Below are 22,266 nucleotides of genomic sequence, written 5' to 3' on the forward strand. Positions count from 1 at the left end.
AAGCTGGAAAGGTAAGAATAGAATAGAATAGAATAGAATAGAATAGAATAGAATAGAATAGAATAGAATAGAATAGAATAGAATGGGATGGGATGGGATGGGATGGGATGGGGTGGGGTGGGGTGGGATGGGATGGGATAGGATGGAATGGAATGGAGTGGAGTGGAGTGGAGTGGGGTGGGGTGGGGTGGGGTGGGATGGGATAGGATAGAATAGAATAGAATAGAATAGAATAGAATAGAATAGAATAGAATAGAACATGGATGAGAATGGAATGGAAAATTAGAATAGAATAGAATAGAATAGAATAGAATAGAATAGAATAGAATAGAATAGAATAGAATATGGATGAGAATGGAGTGGAAAATTAGAATAGAATAGAATAGAATAGAATAGAATAGAATAGAATAGAATATGGATGAGAATGGAATGGAAAATTAGAATAGAATAGAATAGAATAGAATAGAATAGAATAGAATAGAATAGAATAGAATAGAATAGAATAGAATAGAACGGGACGGGACGGGACGGGACAGAATAGAATAGAATAGAATAGGATGGGATGGGATGGGATGGGATGGGATGGGATGGGATGGGATAGAATCGAATCGAATCGAATCGAATAGAATAGGAATTTCTCCTTATTTCTAGGTTGAATCTCTCCATCAGTTTCCATCCGTTATTCCTTGTCTGGCCTTCCGGTACTTTGGAAAATAGGTTGACCCTCCTCTCCTCTCTGTGACAGCCCCTCAAATATTGGAACACTGCTATCATGTCACCCCTGGTCCTTCTCTTCACTAGACTAGCCATACCCAGTTCCTGCAACCGTTCTTCATATAGTTTAGCCTCCTGTCCCCTAAAATGGTAGATCTTTTTATTTCTGCATAAGTAACTAAGTAGATCTCCCCAAGGCGAGAAGATCCTTAGAAAAGGGAGAAATCATTTAACCTATAGTTCAAGGGTATGGAATAACAGAATAACGGAGTTGGAAGGGACCTTGGAGGTCTTCTAGTCCAACCCCCACGGTTTCTCCATCGGGATATTGTCGACTCCTTGATTGGAAATGTAGCTGAGCATATACTCCAGTGGTGGCGAACCTATGGCACGGGTGCCAGAGGCGGCACTCAGAGCCCTCTCTATGGGCACACGCGCCGTCGCCCCAGTCCTAGGCCTTCAGCTGGGTTTTATAAAACTTTTTCGCTTTAGGCCTCCGCCGCCGTGTGCAAAAAAAAAAAAAAGTTCAATCAGTCAATTTCAACTTCTCGTGGGGAAAAAAAAAGGCCTTGCAAAGTTTGAATTGATTGATTGAACTTTTTAGTCCCACCCAGTCTGCCATTGACACCGCAGCCAAGCCCACCCAATGGGCCACACCCACCCAATGGGCCAAGCCCACCCAATGGGCCATGCCCACCCAATAGACCACGCCCACCTAATGGGCCACACCCAGCCAATGGGCCACACCCAGCCGGCACTCGACGATGCATAAATGGGTTTTGGGTTGCAGTTTGGGCACTCAGTCTCTAAAAGGTTCGCCATCACTGATATACTCCAATCAAGGAACTGCCAAACAAGTTAACAGTAAACATGAGCAGAATGAGAGGAAATCCCACTCCCTACCAGCACTGATGGTGTTGCCTACTTTGGTAAGGAAACGTCTGCCAAAAAAGTCCCAACCAATCTCAGAGATAAAAAAATTGAACAGGTCAACCAATGAGCAAAGAGCACTCATAAAAGAAGGTAATATACCTTCTTATACCCAATTTGGGGGTTGGGGATCTGGAACTTCTTAGATACTAGCCAGCACAGTATTGAATAACTGGAGGTTGTATAAATATTTATAGAAGTATATACTGAGAAAGTTAGATAAACAGAAGTATTAATGTAAGAGAAAATTAATCTTACTGTATATAATACAGATAGGGAAATTTGGAGAGAGGAGTTGCTCGGACATTACCCCTGAATTGTATCTGAAGAGGGATGAGAGGGAAGAAAGGAGAGGAGAGAGAAAAGAGTAAAGGAGGAGAGAAGGAAGTAGGAAGGTTGGAGGAGAGAGTGGTGAAGGAAAGAGAAGAGGAGAGAAAGAAGAGGGAAGTAGGGAAGAAAGAGAAGAAAGGGAGAAAGAAGGTAGAGAAGAAGGAGTATGGATGCAGTGAAAGGGGAAATGGGCGAGCAACACCAAAAGTCATGTGTATGTATTTATTTCATTAAAAGTATCTTATATATAAGAATGTTAAAAGAATGTATATTAACATCTGATAAATATCACGGTATATGTATGGGGAGAGTTTGGGGAAAAAAATTAAAAAAAAAAAAAGATACTAGCCAGCATGCTCTTCTGGTCTATTCCATCTCTGCTGGCGATCTTCACTTCTTTAATACCATAACTCCCAGTCCTTTTTTCTATGTAATAATCTCTGCATTTACCATGGCATTTGGACCACGAGGACCGGAGTAGCCAACAGGCACACAGCGCACACCCGCTTCCCGGTACCGGCCACAGACATCAGCTGCCGCAGCCCGGGGCACTTCCAATACCAATCCGAGTTCCTCCGCGAAAAGCACATCCAAAGCTAAGATAAAGAAGAAAAGCAAAAATATAATGGGGAACCCTACTTGTCCTGTCTGCAAACCTCTTGGTCCACGTATGCCCACTGCCGTCTCAGTTTACTCACCCTGGACCCCTGGAGCCACAAGTTCGATGTGGGCACCACAATTCCCAGCAATGGCCATCTCCAACAAACAAGTCAGGAGACCCCCGTCGCTCACATCATGCCCAGAGGAAAGAAGAGAACCTGTGGGAGGAAAGAACATCCAAAGTCTTGATGGGACATTTTTTGATTACGGTGGAATACAACTCACTTAAAGAAGAGAATCAAAGGGAGGCGAGAATAGGGTGGACATGATAGCAGTGTTCCAATATCTCAGGGACTGCCACAAAGAAGAAGGTGGGTCAACCTATTTTCCAAAGCGCCTGAAGGCAGGACAAGAAGCAACGGATGGAAATTAATCAAGGAGAGAAGCAACCTAGAACTAAGGAGAAATTTCCTGACACTTAGAACAATTAATCAGTGGAACAACTCCAGAAGTTGTGAATACTCCAACACTGGAGGTTTTAAAGAAAAGATTGGACAGCCATTTTTTTCTGAAATGGTATAGAGTTTCCTACTTGAGCTGCGGGCTGGACTAGAAGAGCTCCAAGGTCCCTTCCAGCTCTGTTATTCTGTTGCAGGGCAAAAACCTTGTCCTGGATGTGGTTATCCCATAGTTCCCTTATTGGGGCAGCCATATCCACCATTCTTGGAGCTGCAGGTTTTATTTTCATTTTTAAGAATGATGTTTCTAGACCAGGGGTCCCCAATCCCCGGTCTGTGGACCGTCACCGGTCCACGGCATGCCAGAAACCGGGCCACGCAAACAAGCGAAGCTCCATCTGCGGGATGCAGGAAGCACACGAAATCACACCCCCTCCAGTACACGGAAAAAACTCCACGAAACTGGTCCCTGATGTCCCAAAATTTGGGAACTGCTGTTCTAGACCAGGGCTTTTCAACCAGTGGTACGGGTACCACCTGTGGTACATTGGCACCTGGCAGGTGGTACGTGACCATCCTAGAAAAGTGGTAGTGGGGGAGGGGAATGAGCTGAACCGGTGGTAGCACCGCACAAGCCTGAACGAGAGGTGGCTGGAGCTGCAGGGCTGTCAGGGCTCAGTGGAAGCGCCAAGATCAGTGCCGCTTTCCAGCTGATCAGCGCTTCTTTGGGGCTGTCAGGGCTCAGTGGAAGCACCAGGATCAGCGCCAGGCTCCAGCTGGAGCTCGGCGCTGATCCTGGTGCTTCTGCTGAGCCTTGAAGAAACACCAATCAGCTGGAAAGCAGCACTGATCCTGACGCTTCTGCTGAGCCCCAAAGAAGCGCCGATCAGCTGGAATGTTGCAGCATCTCCAGGGTCTTGTGATTTACATTCAGATTCTTGGCAACTGATTCATATTTATGACGGTCACAGTGTCCCAGGGTCTTGTGAAGTGACTAAAACCTGCTGCAACCACCCATCAGACGGGGGGAATAAAAACCAAACACCCCCCATCCCACCCCTGCTGCCAATCCTTAACAGAAATGCTCACAACAATGAAAACCTCGGACAGGAGGAAGAGCGCTGCTGGGCGCTGTCTTGCTCGGCTGTGGCTTGGGGGCCACTTTTTTCAGTGCCATTGTATCTTCGAACAGTCCCTAAGCAAACTGTTGTCAGTCGAGGACTACCTGTACTTTATCACTTTTTTCCTTTTTTTGGGGGGGGGGGTCATCAAGTTTTTGACACCTTGCTAGGCGACTGGTGGTACACGGATGTTGCCATATCCTAAAAGTGGTACAATGGGTGAAAAGGCTGAAAAGCCCTGTTCTAGACCATATGGATCTGCGTGAGCAAAGCCAGTGGAAGAACTGAAAGGTCAAATGCAATGCCCTTCACATCTTCTTACTCTTTGCCCCTAACAAAGACAAAGTCAAGTATCCAAAACATGCAGATATATGTAAATGTATCCCATTTACCCAGCTTATAATAGGCTAACTTGTCTCTTGTACAGAATGGGGAAGACCCAAGGAATTGTTTTTATGAAGACCAACCTCATATGCCCCCAAAGGCGGAGACCTTTTTGTCCAGCAGGATGTTACAAAAATAGGTTAGAAAGAGAAGAGAAGGATGCTGACCTCTTAACAGATCCTGAGTAACTTGGAAACATGAAACAAGGGTGGCAGGGTCATCCAGGTCTGGCGAAACGTCTCCCAGTTGGGAAAAGCACTGGGCCAGGACGCTACCCCCGAGACGATGCTTGTCAGGGCTCACAGCCACGTGAAGCAAGGCCCCTACAAAACACCAAGGCGGGAAGAAGAAATTTGTGAAACAGCAACGTTTGTGAAGTGGCCCAGAGTCACCTCTAGGCAAGATGGGTGGCATACAAATCTAATAAATACATAAATAAATAAAAATAAAACATCTCTCTCTGTGTTTTATCTTCTCTCTACACCAGTGTTTCTCAACCTCAGCCATTTCACGATGTGTGGACTTCGACTCCCAGAATTCCCCAGCCAGCAGGTTGGCTGAAGAATTCTGGGAGCTGAAGTCCATTGCACCTTAAAGTTGCAGAGGTTGAAAAAGACTGCTCTATACATTTGTGCGCCAGGGATCCACGTCAATGCCCCAACTGTGAAGTAACTTTTTTTTTTCTTAATTAGCTCTGCAGGTTCTCATCATGAATCCCTGGATAGGAGTGAACAACATGAGTGAACAGCCTGCAAGCTGTTCTATTTGAATCCCCCAGAGCTCTCCAGGAGGAACAGAGTGGAAATCCTCACACCTATGTTTATGGAAGAGGATGTGGGAAGATTTAAGGAAGAAAAATTCTGTTTTAAAAAAATTCTGTAATTCCCCCTAGTTTGGGTAGATCTTAAGGAGGCTTTTGTCCCCTAAAGCCCCTAAAATCACAGGTCTGAAAATTTTTAGCCCATCTATTATCATTTATCATTTTTTTGGATTTATATGAGTGAGTGAGTGAGTGAGTGAGTGAGTGAGTGAGTGAGTGAGTGAGTGAAAGAAAGAAAGAAAGAAAGAAGAAAGAAGAAAGAAAGAAAGAAAAAAGAAAGAAAGGAAGGAAGGAAGGAAGGAAGGAAGAGAAGGAAGGAAGGAAGGAGAAAGAAGAAAGAAAGAAAGAAAGAAAGAAAGAAAAAAAGAAAGGGAAGGAAGGAAGGAAGGAAGGAAGGAAGGAAGGAAGGAAGGAAGGAAGGAAGGAAGGAAGGAAGGAAGGATCAGGAAAGAAAGGAGAGAGGGAGGGAGGAAGGAAGGAAGGAAGTCTTCAAGTAGAACTGACAGAATATCACAGCAAAGTATCTATCAAAGTTCTTAATTCATCACATTGATTACCTTCAAATAACAATGTTTGACATTCTCAATACTCTTTACCTTACCTTTCCCATCAGGGCATTTGAGGTCAGGGGTGACGGTGGCTGTGATATCAGGACAGACAGCATAAGCTGAGATGACCAGCGTTCCTGGCGCAACAAAGAATGCAATCATGAAAACAAAGAATGAGGAGGAAAAACCCGTGAAGTTGAATAACTCCACCACCACAAACCCAGAGATGGGGAGCTGTGGGCCCAGCCTTAGCTCACGATGCCCCAGGCCTCACCAGGTGCCTTGACCGTTTCCGTGCCAACCCGGGCTGCCATGCTGAGCGAGTCCTTCCCGCCATCCACCGCCACGCCCAACTCTCCCATGACGGAGCACATGGCGCTGCAGGCTTCGGCCAGGGCCGCCCCCTCGCCTGGGAGCTTGGCTGGCCACATCCAGTTGCCGCTGCACTTCACATCCTGCATGGAGACAAGCAAATTGCTTGGTTGCACCGATGACTGCGGTGCAGAGAATAACCCGAGGCTCACAAAGGAAAGGAGAATTTGTAAACCAGGAGAATAGCCAGGGCGAACACGGCATTCAGAAAAAAAAAGAGAAGAGAAAACACTGAACAGGGGAAAATATAATATTTGGACTTCACAGTCTGCATTGAGATAAGCAAATTGCTTAGTTGTACCAGTGACTCTGGTGCAGAGATTAACCTGAAGTCTGGTTGACTCCGGTGCAGAGATTAACCCGAAACTCACAAAGGAAAAGAGAATTTGCAAACCAGGAAAACAGCCGGGAAGAACACGGCATTGAGAAAAAAGAAGAGAGAAAATACTAAACAAGGGAAAATATATTTGCACCTATGGGAAGCTGCCATTTTACTCCCCAGCAAGGAGATGCTTTCTTATGCCTTAATTAGAGCATTCTCTGCTTCACTAAATTAGACCAGAAAGCGTAAAATTCCTTTTATTGAGAGTGATTATTATAAGCCTCTTCTGAATATTATCTATCTTTTGTAGACATAAGATATGTTTCACTCCTCCGTGCTATAGTAAATGAGTCTGCCTATCTTTATCAGAGACCTCTTCCTTATTGCAAACTGGAAAAACTTAATGCTAATAACTGGGCATCCATGAAAAATTATGGTACGGCGATAGCACCTCCCAACTAGGACATTGCTGTGCAATTATCAAAATCAAAATCATTAAATTATAATTACTGCAGAAGTAAAGCTTTAGTCCTTTCTTTTGATCCAGAAACCTCATTATTTCAGTCTTCATTTTTAAACCACAATACATACTGTATATCAGCACTGAAGTATTTAGCTGGGTTTTTTAATCCTAAGGAAAGTTTCTGGAGAACAGAAAAACCTTCCCCTTGTGCTGTGAAATTTTGGTGGATCCTAAATATAGAAATTGATCAGTTCTGGGTTTTTTAGTTCTTTCAATTTGAGGATTTTTTTTCTCTTTCCCTTAATCAGCCAGCATGGTTACCTTAAGCCAGGGGTAGGCAACCTCGGCTCTTTTATGACTCATGGACTTCAACTCCCAGAATTCCTGAGTCAGCATAGCTGACTCAGGAATTCTGGGAGTTGAAGTCCATGAGTCATAAAAGAGCCGAGGTTGCCTATCCCTGCCTTAAGCAATTTGACACCCCTGAGCTACAGATATCTGGAACAAGTCACAATGACATCATTGCATGATGCCATGTAAGATGATGTCATGCTGTCTGTGATGTCACTTCCTCTCTTGGCCCCTCCCTGAGTCCCTGACAAACTGGAACACAAGCGAGGGTGGGGATGGGCACACATTTGCAAAGACTGAAGAAGGCGGGGCTTACCTTCAGATCGGTGACACGCGCAAAGACCAGATTGGTGAGGGCTTCTCCCACGGCCAATCGGGCGCCAGCTGAAGGATTTATAAGCCCTTTGATTGGCTGCTCCCCAAGAGCAGTGGCTCCTCCCACCGTTTCAAAGGGGGAAAGGGCCACCACGGCTACATCCGCCAGGGGTGTGTGGAGGGGACCGACGCACTGTTGCTGGGCCACCAGCCCTGTCACCGAACGATCAACCTATGGCAGGGAAAGAGGAAACAGAAAAAAAGAAAAAGAGATGGGATTAAATCAGCAGAAAAAAAAATCAATATATAAATCATTTCTGCATCTAGGTGTCATAGCAGGTTCCTAGGTGATTTAAAAAAAATTAACTAAGCAGATATAGAGTTGGTGGTCTGTGGACTGGAGACCACAAGGAAATCCTAAGGCTATAGGACAGTGATGGCAAACCTTTTAGAGACCGAGTGCCCGAACTGCAACCCAAAACCCACTTATGCATCGTCGGGTGCCGGGTGGGCGTGGCCCATTGGGTGGGCATGGCCCATTAGGTGGGCGTGGCTGCTGTGGTAACGGCAGACTGGGTGGGACTAAAAAGTTCAATCAATTCCAACTTTGCAAGATCTTTTTTTTTCCCACGAGAAGTTGAAATTGACTGATTGATTGAACCTTTTTTTTTTTTGGCACATGGCGGCGGAGGCCTAAAGCGAAAAGGTTTTATAAAACCCAGCTGAAGGCCTAGGACTGGGGCGACGGCGCGCGTGCCCACAGAGAGGGCTCTGAGTGCCGCCTCTGGCACCCGTGCCATAGGTTCGCCACCACTGCTATAGGCTACCCTGGGAAGTTGGAAAAGCATCTCAAAAAAAGGCAGAGCTCTTAAAGCTTCGCAAAGGGTCTATATAGGCAACCCAACCCAAAAAAGCCCAATCTAACCCAGAAAGTTACCTTATTTGTTAGGTAACGTTTACTAGCCACTGCCGGGAGCTTCAGGACCAGTTGAAGGGCGTCCAGCACGCTCAGGGCCTTAGGAAGATCCAGAGGGCGAAGGGCTCGGTTTATGCGGTTCAAAACAAATTCCTGGGGGGGGAATAAAAACATAATATTATTAACATTGTTGAAATATTCTGCTCTGTTCTTCTTTTTTAAGTTTATCAATTTTATTAGTTTATCAGGATATCAAAGGAAAATCAAACAATAATAGGAAATTAGGGGAAGGAAAAAGGAAAAAGAAAATTTGTGAGGGAAAAAGGGAAAAAGAAAAAAACAACAGTAGAAGATAGCAAGATTCCCGCCTCAACTTTTTACTTTTACATAGCAGCATATACTAGCCATTTCTATAACAAGAAACCTATCTAATCAGCAAAACTAGAATCAAAGTTCCTTTTTTCCCCATCACAAGCACCAAATCCAGGAGCAATTTCCAAATAGAAACAAAATTAGGCAGATTCTCTTCTTTGGATAAAGCAATCAATTTAACCATCTCTGCTTCCCCCCCCCCCTTGCTGTGGGAAATAATATATATTTCTGTTTGCACTTATCAATCAATACAGACTATCTTCATTTATGTTAACAAAATTCACTATATTCTTTCAGATTCCTTAACCTTAAAGGGGAAAAGAACCCATTTTTTAACATCCATTTTGAAACATTATTTTTTTCTTTAAAAACATTTCTAAAATCAGTGATAGTCCTCTCTGTTCCAACCTGGCAGGGCTGATGGTGAAGGAGCAGAGGAAGAGAAGTTCTGCAACATTTGGAGAGCCACAATCTGATCAGTCTCTCTGAATTAAAGGACGCAGCAGCAAATACAGGTAGTCTCGAGTTATGACCACAATCACAACCAGAATTTATGTTGCGAGGCAAGATAGCTAAGTAAATTGTGCCCGATTTTAGAATGTTTTTTGCCACGGTTGTTAAATAAATCACTGCAGTTATTAAGTGAATCATATGGTCATTAAGTGAATCCAGCTCCCCTCCCCACTGACTCTTTGGAAGCTGGCTGGGAAAAATCACAAAACCATGGTCATTAAATGCAAAGACCGGACATAAATCCCTTTTTTCAACTTCAAACGGTCGCTAAATGAATGCTTGTAAGTTATGTATGTTACTAACTTAACAGCTGTAGTGATTCAGTTGTGGCAAGAACGGTTGTAAAATGGGGCAAAACTCTCACTTAACAACTGTCTCGCTTAGCCACAGAAATTCTGAGCTCAATTGTGATCCTAAGACAAGGACTACCTATACATATGAACCCTTCTCCAAATTTAAGAAATTCCTGAACTTGCTCACAATTTGGCCTCAAGTAGGATTGTGTAACTCTGTGTACAGCATCCTTGGTGAATCTTAGTCGGGTTGTTTATTTGTTCATTCATGCCCTTCCATACCTTGCGTGGCATCTTCCCAAGGACCCATTCCAGGTTCAAATTAACAGGTGTGTCTCTTTCTCCTGTATCTCTTTTATCCACCTCTGCCGTACTTGCCGGAGATTTTGTGTCATCCACTAGCACAATCTGTCAAGAAGAAGAAGAGGCAACTTCAAAGCAGATTCACACATTAGGCTATGGGTAGGCAACCTTGGCTCTTTTATGACTCGTGGACTTCAACTCCCAGAATTCCTGAGCCAGCATAGCTGGCTCAGGAATTCTGGGAATTGAAGTCCACGAGTCATAAAAGAGCCAAGGTTGCCTACCCCTGCACTAGGCCAAGCTTTAGTTGCTTAAGTAGGATTTATTCAACAATCCATCCATGATTTGATCCTCTTAGGGCCCTGAAATTATTATTATTATTATTATTATTATTATTATTATTATTATTATTATTATTATTATTATTATTATTATTATTATTATTATTATTATTATTATTATTATTATTATTAGTTGGAAGGGACCTTGCAGGTCATCAAGTCCAACCCCCTGCTCAGGCAGGTAACCCTATACCATTTCGGACAAATGGCTGTCCAGTTTCTTCTTAAAAACTTCCCGTGTTGGCGCATTCACCGCTTCTGGAGGCAGGTTGTTCCACTGGTTAATTGTTCTAACCGTCAGGAAGTTTCTCCTTAGTTCTAGGTTGCTTCTCTCTTTGGTTAGTTTCCACCCGTTGCTTCTTGTCCTGCCTTCAGGTGCTTTGGAGAATAGCTTGACTCCCTCTTCTTTGGGGCAGCCCCTGAGATACTGGAAGGCTGCTATCATGTCCCCCCTCGTCCTTCTCTTCGTTAAACTAGACATACCCAATTCCAGCAACCGTTCCTCATATGTTTTAGCCTCCAGTCCCCTAATCATCTTTGTTGCTCTTCTCTGTACTCTTTCCAGAGTCTCAACATCTTTTTTACATCGTGGTGACCAAAACTGGATGCAGTATATAATGCAGGATTTACAAGCCACCACAGATGGGATTCCCCAATAAACTAAGCCGGGGTCTCCAAACTTGACGATTTTCAGTCTTGTGTATCAATGAAAAACTCAATCATCCAGGCCAAAAGTATAGGGAGTCCTCAACTTAAGACCAAAACTGAGCCCAAAATCTATGTTGTTAAGCGAGACAGAGGTTAGGTGTGACATTTACCACATTTTACGACTGTTCTTGCCCGATTTGTTAACTAAATCCCTGCAGTCGTTAAATTAGAAACACGGTTGTTAAGTGAATCTGGTTTCCCCATTCACTTTGCTTGTCAGAAGGTCGCAAAAGGGGATTACGTGACCCCAGGACACTGCAACCGTCATAAATGTGAATCAGTTGTCAAACATCCAAATATAAATCACGTGACCCTGGGGCTGCTGCAATGGTCATAATTGTGAAAAATGGTCAGAAGTCACTTTTTTTCAGTGCCGCTGTAACTTTGAACAGTCACTAAATGAACTATTGTAAGTCAAGGACTGCTTGTATCCCAAAAAAGGTTAACATCATGGCAACTGAAACACAGTTTGTTCTAACTGCCATGATTTTAACCTTTTTTTAAGATTATTTAAGTCCTGTGGACTTATAATAATAATAATAATAAAAGTTGGAAGGGACCTTGGAGGTCATCTAGTCCAACCCCCTGCTCAGGCAGGAAAACCCTATACCATTTCGGACAAATGGCTGTCCAGTCTCTTCTTAAAAACTTCCAGTGTTGGAGCATTCACCAGTTCTGGAGGCAGGTTGTTCCACTGGTTAATTGTTCTCACTGTCAGGAAGTTTCTCCTTAGTTCTAGGTTGCTTCTCTTCTTGATTAGTTTCCATCCGTTGCTTCTCGTCCTGCCTTCAGGCACCTTGGAGAATAGCTTGACTCCCTCTTCTTTGTGGCAGCCCCTGAGATATTGGAACACTGCTATCACGTCCCCCCTCGTCCTTCTCTTCATTAAACTTCAATTCCCAGAATTCCCCAGTCACCATTGTAATCAACTTTTGCGACTTTCTGACAGGTAAAATCAATGGGGAAGCCAGATTCACTTAACAACTGTGTTACTAACTTAACAACTGCAAGGATTCGCTTAACGACTGTGGCAAGAAAGGTCATAAAATGGGGTGAAATGTCACTTGGCAAATGTCTCGCTTAGCCACACAAATCTGGGGCTCAATTATGATCGTAAGTCGAGAACTACTTGTAGATTAATGTTCCTCCACCGTCAAGGCCGATTTCTCTCCTACCTTTCCGTCGCCCGTAATTTTGCCAACGAAGTCAACGGGGCATCTTTCGCGGGAAGCCAGGCGTTGCAGAAAATCAGCTCGGCGGGGTTGAAGCAGGAGAGCGTTCGATTCTTGGTACTCGGCCCCCCAGATTTCCAGAACACTCAAAGTGGGATCTCCCAGCTAGGAAACGAATGAGAGAGAGAGAGAGATTGAGATTTATTTTGGAAAAAAAAACCATTTCTTCAGTGCTGTGGTTGGAGTGGAAATATTTATAACATATATTGAGGATCAGGGTAGATCAGGGGTAGGCAACCTTGGCTCTTTTCTCAGGAATTCTGGGAGTTGAAGTCCACGAGTCATAAAAGAGCCAAGGTTGCCTACCCCTGACGTACACCAAGGGGTAGGCAACCTTGGCTCTTTTATGACTCGTGGACTTCAACTCCCAGAATTCCTCAGCCAGCCATGCTGAGGGGAAAGGGAGAGTTTCCAAGCTGAGCCATGCTGGCTCAGGAATTCTGGGAGTTGAAGTCCACAAGTCATAAAAGAGCCAAGGCTTGAGCAAAGACACACCTGGAAACGGCTCGCATAGATAGTAGCTCCTGCTGGTTCGCTCAGCTCCTTCAAGACATTCCCTAAATGAAAAGAGAAAGTTATTTAGAACACTCCGGAAACATCTCAAAATTCTTGGAGGGATCAGCTGTTGTAATTCTCCCAGGCATCTCTTGTAGAGACCAGAAATTCACAATGAGGGATGCGCAAACTTTAGGGCTCCAGGAATGTAAAACTCCGTATAAAACTGAAATGTTCTAGAATCTAGATCACATGGATCATGGATCCAGAGGTTTTACAGAAGTGAATCTTCAGAGAGGAGGAACTATCAGATTGCCCCCCAAAACAGCCAATTCAGCGCTTCTCAGAAGAATAGATTTTGCATATCTTGTCAATGACTTTTCATTCACTCGGTTGTAAATGTGTTTCTTTGGACTGCTATCGCGTATTAAATACAATGTCTGAGGGCCACACATCTCCCCCTCACCTTAGGCCCTAAGAACATCGGCCTGACGTGACACTGAGAGCGTGACATTTTAATTTTAATCACCCAAGGGAGGATAGGAAACTTAAGCTGGCGCTCTCCATCTCGTCTTATATTTCATCTCCCATCAGCTCCAGTGGCTAGGGCGCTGGCAATGGATGGTGAGAAATGTAGTCCAGTACCAGTTCAGTCTCTCCAAACAAGCTACGATCACTTCCAGGTAACCAAGCCATTACTGTTTGCATTGACACTGCTACTTACTTTAATAACTTTTATAACTGATGATTTTAATGCTTTTATGTTGTAAGCCACCCAGAATCATTGGACATGAAATGGGCAGCAAAAAAATTTCAATAAAATAAAATATAAAATAAAATAATAAAATAATAAAATAATAAAATAATAAAATAAAATAATAAAATAATAAAATAATAAAATAAAATAAAATATAAAATAAAATAAAATATAAAATAAAATATAAAATAAAGTAAAGCAAAATAAAATAAAATAATAAAATGAAATGAAATAAAATAATGAAATAAAATAAAATATAAAATAAAATATAAAATAATAAAATAAAATATAAAATATAAAATAAATATAAAATATAAAATAAAATAAAAAACAAAATAAAATAAGGTAAAATAAAATAAAATGAAATATAAAATAAAATATAAAATAAAATAAAATAAAGTAAAAATAAAATAAAATAAATAAAATAAAATAAAAAACAAAATAAAATAAGGCAAAATAAAATAATAAAATGAAATGAAATGAAATATAAAATAAAATAAAAAAATAAAATAAAGTAAAAATAAAATAAAATAAATAAAATAAAATAAAATAGAATAAATGAAATAAATGAAATAATAATAAAATAAAATAAAATAAAATAATAAAATAAAATAATAAAATAAAATAAAATAAAATAAAATAAAATAAAATAAAATAAAATAAAATAAAATAAAATAATAAAATAAAATAAAATAATAAAATAAAATAAATAAAATAAAATAAAATAAAATAAAATATAAAATAATAAAATATTCTGCGGTTTGTCCTTACAGGTAGTCCTTGAGTTATGACCATAATTGAGCCCTAAGACATGATGGTTGTAAAGCGGATCACCACATGACCGGACCTGATTTTACAACCTTTTTTTGCAGCGGTCATAAAGCAAATGCTGCCATCGTTAAGCGAATCCATGGTTTGCGATAGCTGGCGCAGCCCAGTGCCCTCTCTCCTCCCGTGCTCACCGTTGCCTCCGGCTCCCTGGTCGTGCAAACTGCAGATGGGGTTGTTCTCTCCACTCTCCACGCAACCCCGAAGCACCCGGTTCATCTTCTGTTCCATCTCGGCATCACCACGTTGCACGGCCCCAAAATCCAGCTCACTGGCGTTGTCACCTTGCACCTAAACGCGCAGGGGGGAGATTGTGGCAGAGCTACAATGGGAAGAGTGCTTAGCAATCACAATCACTAAGCAACCACAATCCAGCCTAGCAACTGTCTTGCTATAAGGGCTGCAGTCACTAAGCAGAAAATCCTGTGACTGCAATAGGCTTATGGCAGCACTTCCCTTCTGATTGTTAAATGAACGACCAAGGTCACTAAGTAAGACATCACATGACCACAACAGGCTTACGATATTACTTCCCCTTCGATCATTAAGCAAATCACTGCAGTCAATAAGCAAGACATGCAACCGTGATGGGCTTAGGACATTCATTTTCCCTTCGGTCATTAAGTAAATCACTGTGGTTATTAAATGAGGCAGCATATAATCTCAATAGGCTTATGACATCACTTCCCCTTCAGTCGAATTCGATTAGTGACGTCAACAATTCAGTCCGGAGTGGACTGGTACTACCCAAATACTTTAGTGAAGGGGAAACCAGTAATTCTCTTAGTGGTACCAGTGATTTACTCTGTAGTGTACTAGAGTTGTCCGAATATTTCAGTGAAGGGGAAGTCACCCCTTAGTGACGTCAGCAACTCGCTCAGTACTACACTGGTGAGCAGGCTTATGGTATCACTTCCCCTTAGGTCGTTAAGTGAATCACCATGGTCATTAAACGAGACGTCACACCACAGCCATTTGCGATTTTACTGCCGGCTTCACCACTGACTCTGCTTGCCAGGAGCCAAGTCTACAAATGCCCGGAGGATTGTGGGGGATTGCGGTTGCGAAGTTTGCTCACAAAGCAAGTTTTTTTTTTAAACAGGTCATAACTTCGAATGGTCGTTAAACGGGCCAGGCTGTGAGGGAGAGCTACCTGTAGCTTTGCCACCCAGGGTCCAGAAGTACAAGAAGGGCGATTAGCCTTTTCTTATCCCTGCTTTCTTAAACGAAAGTTGCTGAGAGACATCTAGAACAGAGGAGAAAAATCCTCTTCTCGTGTTACCTGGATGGAAGACGCAGCTCCTCCTCCCACACCAATTCGGTAGACGGGGCCTCCAACCTTCACCACATCCATCCCTGGAAAAGGAAAGGAAAAGCAGCGGTTAAACCACAGAACGACCTCAGAGCCGAAGAAGCTTCTTGGATAAGAAGCGAAACATCTTCAAAAAAAGTCCAGTTGCCTCTGGAAAAAGCAGCTTTTGGGACAACCACCACCGGGATGACTGAGAATCGCCATCGGCATTTAGCGATGCACTTTGGGACGAACGCCCTTCGAAGGGTGCGGGAGGATGAACGGATTTCCAGAAAACACTGCAGACCACAGGAACCATTTGCGCTTCAGTTTGAGAGGCAGACAACACGGACTCCTCCCCAACAGCCTGTCTTCAACGGCGAAGGCACCCGGGGCAGAAAACATCCTGCAGCCAAGAAGGCTCCACACCCATTAGCACAGGGGTAGTCAACCTTGGCTCTTTTATGACTCGTGGACTTCAATTCCCAGCTGGCTCAGGAATTCTGGGAGTTGAACTCCACGAGTCATAAAAAAGCCAAGGTTGACTACCCCTGCATTAGCACTACTCAGGTGATCTTGAGGACACAGGTAAACCTCCAAGTGGCCTCAACGCCTCTCTAAAACAGAGGTGTCAAACTCAATTTCATTGAGGGCCGCATCAGCATTGCGGTTGCCCTCGGGGGGGGGGACAGGTGGGTGTGGCCAGGGTGGGTGCGGCCTACTGGGTGGGCATGGCTAGCTCTACATCGTTTGCGGCAAGGGTGCCTGTGGGGGCTCAGCCTCTTGGCGCTGTGAGGAGAGCGCCCCACTGCCTTCCGAAACCTCTCCCCCGGAGCCCATCAAGCCGGATATGTGAAGTAGGCCAGGGCCATTGGCTGGCCACTTCCAGGCGATGGTGCATTCCTTCATTCCTCACAAAGGGTGACACCTCCCCAGCATGCACCCAGGGGACGGGGCCGACGCGGCAGGGGCTGGTTCCTCGCTGTTTCCAGACGGCCTTGTGGAGCTCAGACTGAATGCGTTTCAGCATAGATGGCCACCACAAAATTGTACATTGGTTCCTGGATGGCCTGGGCCAGGGCCAAGGCAGCGGGGGCCATTCCCTCACTGTTTCCAGGATGGCCACATGAAACCACTTTGCGGGCCGCATCCGGCCCCCCCGGGTCTTGTGTTTGACATGTCTGCTCTAAAAGAATGCAGCTGTCTGCAAGGAGTATAAATCCTTCCATTCCCCACCATCCAGCCAGAGCCGAAGAAGCTTCTTGGATGAGAAGCGAAACGTCTTCAAAGAAAAACAAGAAAAGTTCAGTTGCCTCCTGAAAAAAGCACCTTTGAGACAACCATGACCTGGATGGCTGAGAATCTCCATAGACACAGAGTGAATTTCTGACACTAGCTGGAATAGGGAGTCCTTGACTTACGAGCACAACTGAGCCCCCAATTTCTGTTACTAAGGAAAACATTTCTTATGTGAGTTTTGCCCCACTGTATCACTTTTCTCGCCACAGTTGTTAAATGAATCCCTGCAGTTATTAAGTTAGCAAGTGCATCTGGCTTCCCCATTGACTTTGCTTGTCAGGAGGTTGCAAAAGGGGACGTGACCCCAGGACACTGCAACCGTCATAAATATGAATCGGTTGTTTAGTTATGAGTTATTAGTTAGGAAAATTAACTGGATGAAATTTGAATTCTGTCAAAAGGATTGAAATGATTTAAGGCTGGACTTTATTTTGTCAGTTTAAAGAGATTGATTGATGGATGGATTAGATACGTATAGGATAGATTAATATTTTATTTTAAATAAGGGATATTCGTGGAAGAAGAAATAAATAAGATCTATGATAAAATTAAGGAATTAGAATATATTTGGAAGGGATACCCGAACTGACAATGTTTGTACTTAAAGTTATTTTGATTAAGGTAGTGTAAATTTATAAAGTTTTAAAAACAGGTTTAGGTTGAATAAATTTAAGCTAGAATTGGATTATTTTAAATAAAATACGTTACTTAAGGGAAAAAGAGAGGGAATATTTGATGTATTGATTGAATTATGTATATATGTTTTGTCTGCGGATGTTTGACCACCCTAACACCACGGTGTGTCTTGAGTACTTTGTTTTAAAAATCAAAAAACCAATAAAACTTGTCTTAAAAAAAATAAAAATAAATATGAATCGGTGGCCAAGTGTCTGGATTTTGACCATGGGGATGCTGCAATGGTCATTAAGTGTGAAAAATGATCGTACGTCACTTCTTTCAGCGCCGCTATAACTTTGAACGGTCACTAAACAAACTGCTGTAAGTTGAGTACTACTGTAGGATTTGGGATACAATACGCTACAATCCCGACGAATCCTTACCGGGCTGAGGCGTTTCCTTGCGCACATGTGTGTCTTCAATTGCTCCAATGCCTGCACTGAACATGATGGGCTTGATCCACTCATGCCGCTCACCGTCTCCCAGGCGCATTCCGAAAGAGCGTGCGAACCCTAGCCCAAGGAAGACGGTTGAATTTAAACAATTGCCCTTTCCCACGCAATCTTGCACATCCCTCTAGTTCAGTGTTTCCCAACCATGGCGGGTTGAAGGTGCATGGTCTTCAACTCCCAGAATCCCCAGCCAGCCCAACTTTGGTGGCTTGAAGATGCGTGAACTTCAACTCCCAGAATTCCCCAGCCAGCCCAACCATGGTGGCTTGAAGATGGGTGGACTTCAACTCCCAGAATCTCCAGCCAGCCCAACCTTGGTGGCTTGAAGATGTGTGGACTTCAACTCCCAGAATTCCCCAGCCAGCCCAACCTTGGTGGCTTGAAGATGTGTGGACTTCAAATGAATTCTGGGAGTTGAAGTCCATGCATCTTCAAGCCATCGAAGTTGACAAAAACTATTCTAGTTCCTCTGCCCCTTCCCATGCGTCAGCAGCCAGCATCTTTTCACTAAACAAATCACAACTTCAAACACACTTCCGTTTGGATCTCAGTAGCAAGCCACCATCAAGCTCACCTGCCAGCACAGGTTCCCCAAATTTGTTGCCGTAGTCCGAAGCTCCATCGCTGGCACCAATGGCTATTTCCACAGGCCGTGCAAAATTATCAGGGTACACGAAAGATGCATCTTCCCAAGGTAAGGTATATCCTAAAAGGCAGATGTAAAACAGAATTATTTCTTTTCCAGAGCTAAGTAACATTCAGATCACCTTTCTTGCACCTGTTTTTAATATTCCTTGCAGTCGTCTGGTTGTTAGTACTCTTTCTGAGAGTAGTTGAGTGGCCTCCAAGTGGCCTCAATTGACTCTCAGAGAGAGCACTAATGATTTGGTCCCGTTGCTGATGAAGATTGAACTAGAAGATCAAACCTCAAACTATGTATTGTGTTTATGCATTGTTTGATGTAACACTTGCTTATTTCCGTTATAATTGTGCATGTTTATATTTACCTTATAGTTATGCATGTTTTGATACCATATTTTTGCCTATTTAGTCACTGGTTAGTTAACAATGAGAATTGCATGCCTTAATGTTATGTCTTTTTTGCTTGTTTCAGTTAGTTAGTAGTGGAAATTTAAATTTCCAAGCGGGGAGTGTTCTGGACCATGTAGTTCTGTATGTTAGAATGTTGGCATTTATTGGGTTAAGTGCTGTCTCCTTAAGAGATGGCTTATGGGAAATGTAGTTTAGCTAGTCAGCTATCTCATGTTATCAGGTATGTGGGAGGAGTTACTGAGCTCAACACAGGATTTCCTGGACACAAGCCAGTTTGGAATCTCTTTGTCTCAGAAAGCATGGGGTCACCGGCATGTCTCCAATGACCCCAATTCACGATGTAGAAGTGGTATGGAAAAAGCATTAATTTCTCACCTATGGGAATGAACAGAGATGTATTGTCCAGAAGAAACCAACACAAATGCAAGTATTTCCTCTGAATACATATTTATCTGTTTTGCAATCATTTCTATTGAGTTTATCTGCCTGACCCAGTTTTACAACTGCAAGGAATATGAATCCTTCCATTCCCCACCACTCAGTCAGAATTGAAGAAGCTTCTTGGATGAGAAGCGAAACGCCTTCAAGGAAAAACAAAGGAAGTTCAGTTGCCTTTTGAAAAAGCACCTTTGAGACACTCACCTGGAATGTGTAAATTGCCAAAGCTGTATCCGGCAGTTCCAGCAATTACGTGAGCCCCACGACCTGTACACTGAACATCCCGGATTCTCCCACCGGTCCCAGTGGTGGCACCACTGAATGGAGCAACGCCTAGAAGGGAAAGAGAAATTGCAAACAATGAGACCTGCAAACGATAAAGGAGGATATTTGTAGCTCAGATTGGAAATGAGGGGTCCTTGGTGTTCTTGAGCTTGTTTTGTTTTCTTGCAGACGTTTCATTAGTCAAACTTGGTAACCTCATCAGTGCTAGTCACTAACACAGCACTGCATTGGCACTTGTGATGTTATCTAGTTTGGGTAATGAAACTCATGAGGTTACCTGGTTTGGGCAACAAAACAACCAAGCTGAGAGCATCAGGGACCCCACTGTCTTCCTCCTCCTCCTTTCCACAAACCCCACTCCCTTCTTTTACTGATGATGTTACCTAGTTTGGGTAATGAAAGTCTGCAAGAAAACAATAAGCTCAGAGAGCATCAGGGATCCGGTTGGATTACCTGGGGTATAGAATATCAGGGATACAGAATGCATGCAAAATGAAAGTCAGCATTGGGAGTGGTTTGCTCCCAGTGCCTTACATAGATGTGCCCCCGCCCCGCCCTCCAACCCCACCCCAACAGGCGAATCCCAGAAAGCTCTGCAGCTGGCAACAAGTGCGGGGTGCCTGCCAGTCCAACCCTGCTCTCACCTTGTGGGGGTCCATTTCCACACCGGTCCGCATGCATTGGCTTGACCTGTTCTCAAAACAGGCCCATTTCATCCCGTGCAAGGGGCTACCATCAGCCTGGCGGGACTTTATCCAGTATATAGGATCGTCCCAAGGTCTCAGCTCGGCATACTACCCCAGCACCAACGGAGCGGCTGAGCGGGCGAATGCCATGGTGGAACGTTATTTACGAAGCTACGTCTCCTACCAGCAAACAGACTGGGCCGATTTGTTGCCATTTGCAACAAATGTAAGGCACTGGGAGCAAACCACTCCCAGTGCTGACTTTCATTTGGCATGCATTAAATTCTTGCTGGTCACTTTGTTCCTGTGTTTCTGGAGTTTGTTGGCAGCAAACAGAGGACATTTGACAGTACCCCAGTCTTCCTCCTGCCCCTCCTCCCCATCCTCTACCTCCTCCTCCTCTTCCTCCTCCTCCTCCTCCTCTACCTCAGACATGTCAAACACAAGGCCCGGGGGCCGGATGCGGCCCGCGAAGTGGTTTCATGTGGCCCGCGAAGCCATCCTGGAAACAGTGAGGGAACGGCCCCCGCTGCCTTGGCCCTGGCCCACGCCGTCCGGGAGCCAATGTACAATTTTGTGGTGGCCATCTATGCTGAAACGCATTCAGTCTGAGCTCCACAAGGCCGTCTGGAAACAGCGAGGAACCAGCCCCTGCCGCGTCGGCCCTGTCCCCTGGGTGCATGCTGGGGAGGTGTCACCCTTTGTGAGGAATGAAGAAATGCACCATCGCCTGGAAATGGCCAGAAAATGGCCCTCGCCTACTTCACATATCCGGCTTGATGGGCTCTGCCCTGGTCCCACCCCTTTCTGCCAGAGACCCTCAGATCTGTCCCACTCCTGCCCAGGCCCCCACAGGAACCCTTGACACGAATGATGTAGATCTGGCCACGCCCAACCAGTAGGCCACACCCACTCCACCCACGCCCACCCAGTAGGCCGCACCCACCCTGGCCACACCCATCCGCCTCCCCCCCGATGGCAACCGCAATGCTGATGCGGCCCTCAATGAAATTGAGTTTGACACCCCTGCTCTACCTTCTCCTCCTTCACAAACCCCACTCCCTTCTCGTACTGATGATGTTACCTAGTTTTGGTAATGAAACGTCTGCAAGAAAACAACCAAGCTGAGAGAGCACCAGGAACCCCACAGTCTCCTCCTCCAACCACAATTGAGCTCTCAAAATTTCTACTGCCAGGCAGGAGAGTCATTCAGTGAGTTTTGCCCCCATTTTACGACCTTCCTTGCCGCAGTTGTTAAACGAATCACTGCAGTTGTTAAATTAGTAACCGGGTTGTTAAGTGAATCTGGCTTCCCCATTGACCTTGTAACTTCAAATGGCTACTAAGGGACCACTCGTAAGTTGAAGACAATCCGTCTAGCCAAGGGCAGAAAGAACGAAAGCCTAAACCAGTGGTGGTGAACCTATGGCATGCGTGCCAGAGGTGGCACTCAGAGCCCTCTTTGTGGGCATGCGCGCCTTGCCCCAGAGATGGCAACTGTCTCTCTTCAACCAGCCGTCCGCTAACTCGCCGAGGTCCCACGTGGCCGGATGCATCCCAGCACGGCTAGTTTCCCTCCCCCCCCCTCCCGTCCCATC

At 44.3% G+C, this 22,266-nt stretch overlaps 1 protein-coding gene across 1 annotated transcript in view; it reads right to left on the bottom strand.

The window, feature by feature from the left end:
- PFAS (phosphoribosylformylglycinamidine synthase) overlaps nt 1-22,266 on the bottom strand; it is a 54,072-nt gene that overhangs the window by 11,592 nt on the left and 20,214 nt on the right. Inside the window, exons 12-22 of the mRNA XM_015828312.1 lie at nt 14,621-14,777; nt 12,902-12,963; nt 12,350-12,511; nt 10,105-10,230; nt 8,666-8,797; nt 7,730-7,960; nt 6,180-6,360; nt 5,959-6,042; nt 4,705-4,860; nt 2,673-2,792; nt 2,425-2,570 (exon numbers count right to left, since the gene is read on the bottom strand). Coding sequence (XP_015683798.1) covers nt 2,425-2,570; nt 2,673-2,792; nt 4,705-4,860; nt 5,959-6,042; nt 6,180-6,360; nt 7,730-7,960; nt 8,666-8,797; nt 10,105-10,230; nt 12,350-12,511; nt 12,902-12,963; nt 14,621-14,777 — 1,557 coding nt within the window. The remainder of the gene's footprint in view (nt 1-2,424; nt 2,571-2,672; nt 2,793-4,704; nt 4,861-5,958; nt 6,043-6,179; nt 6,361-7,729; nt 7,961-8,665; nt 8,798-10,104; nt 10,231-12,349; nt 12,512-12,901; nt 12,964-14,620; nt 14,778-22,266) is intronic.

This window comes from Protobothrops mucrosquamatus, unplaced genomic scaffold, assembly GCF_001527695.2.
Source record: "Protobothrops mucrosquamatus isolate PMUCROS unplaced genomic scaffold, P.Mucros_1.0 scaffold4393, whole genome shotgun sequence".
NCBI lineage: Eukaryota > Metazoa > Chordata > Lepidosauria > Squamata > Viperidae > Protobothrops > Protobothrops mucrosquamatus.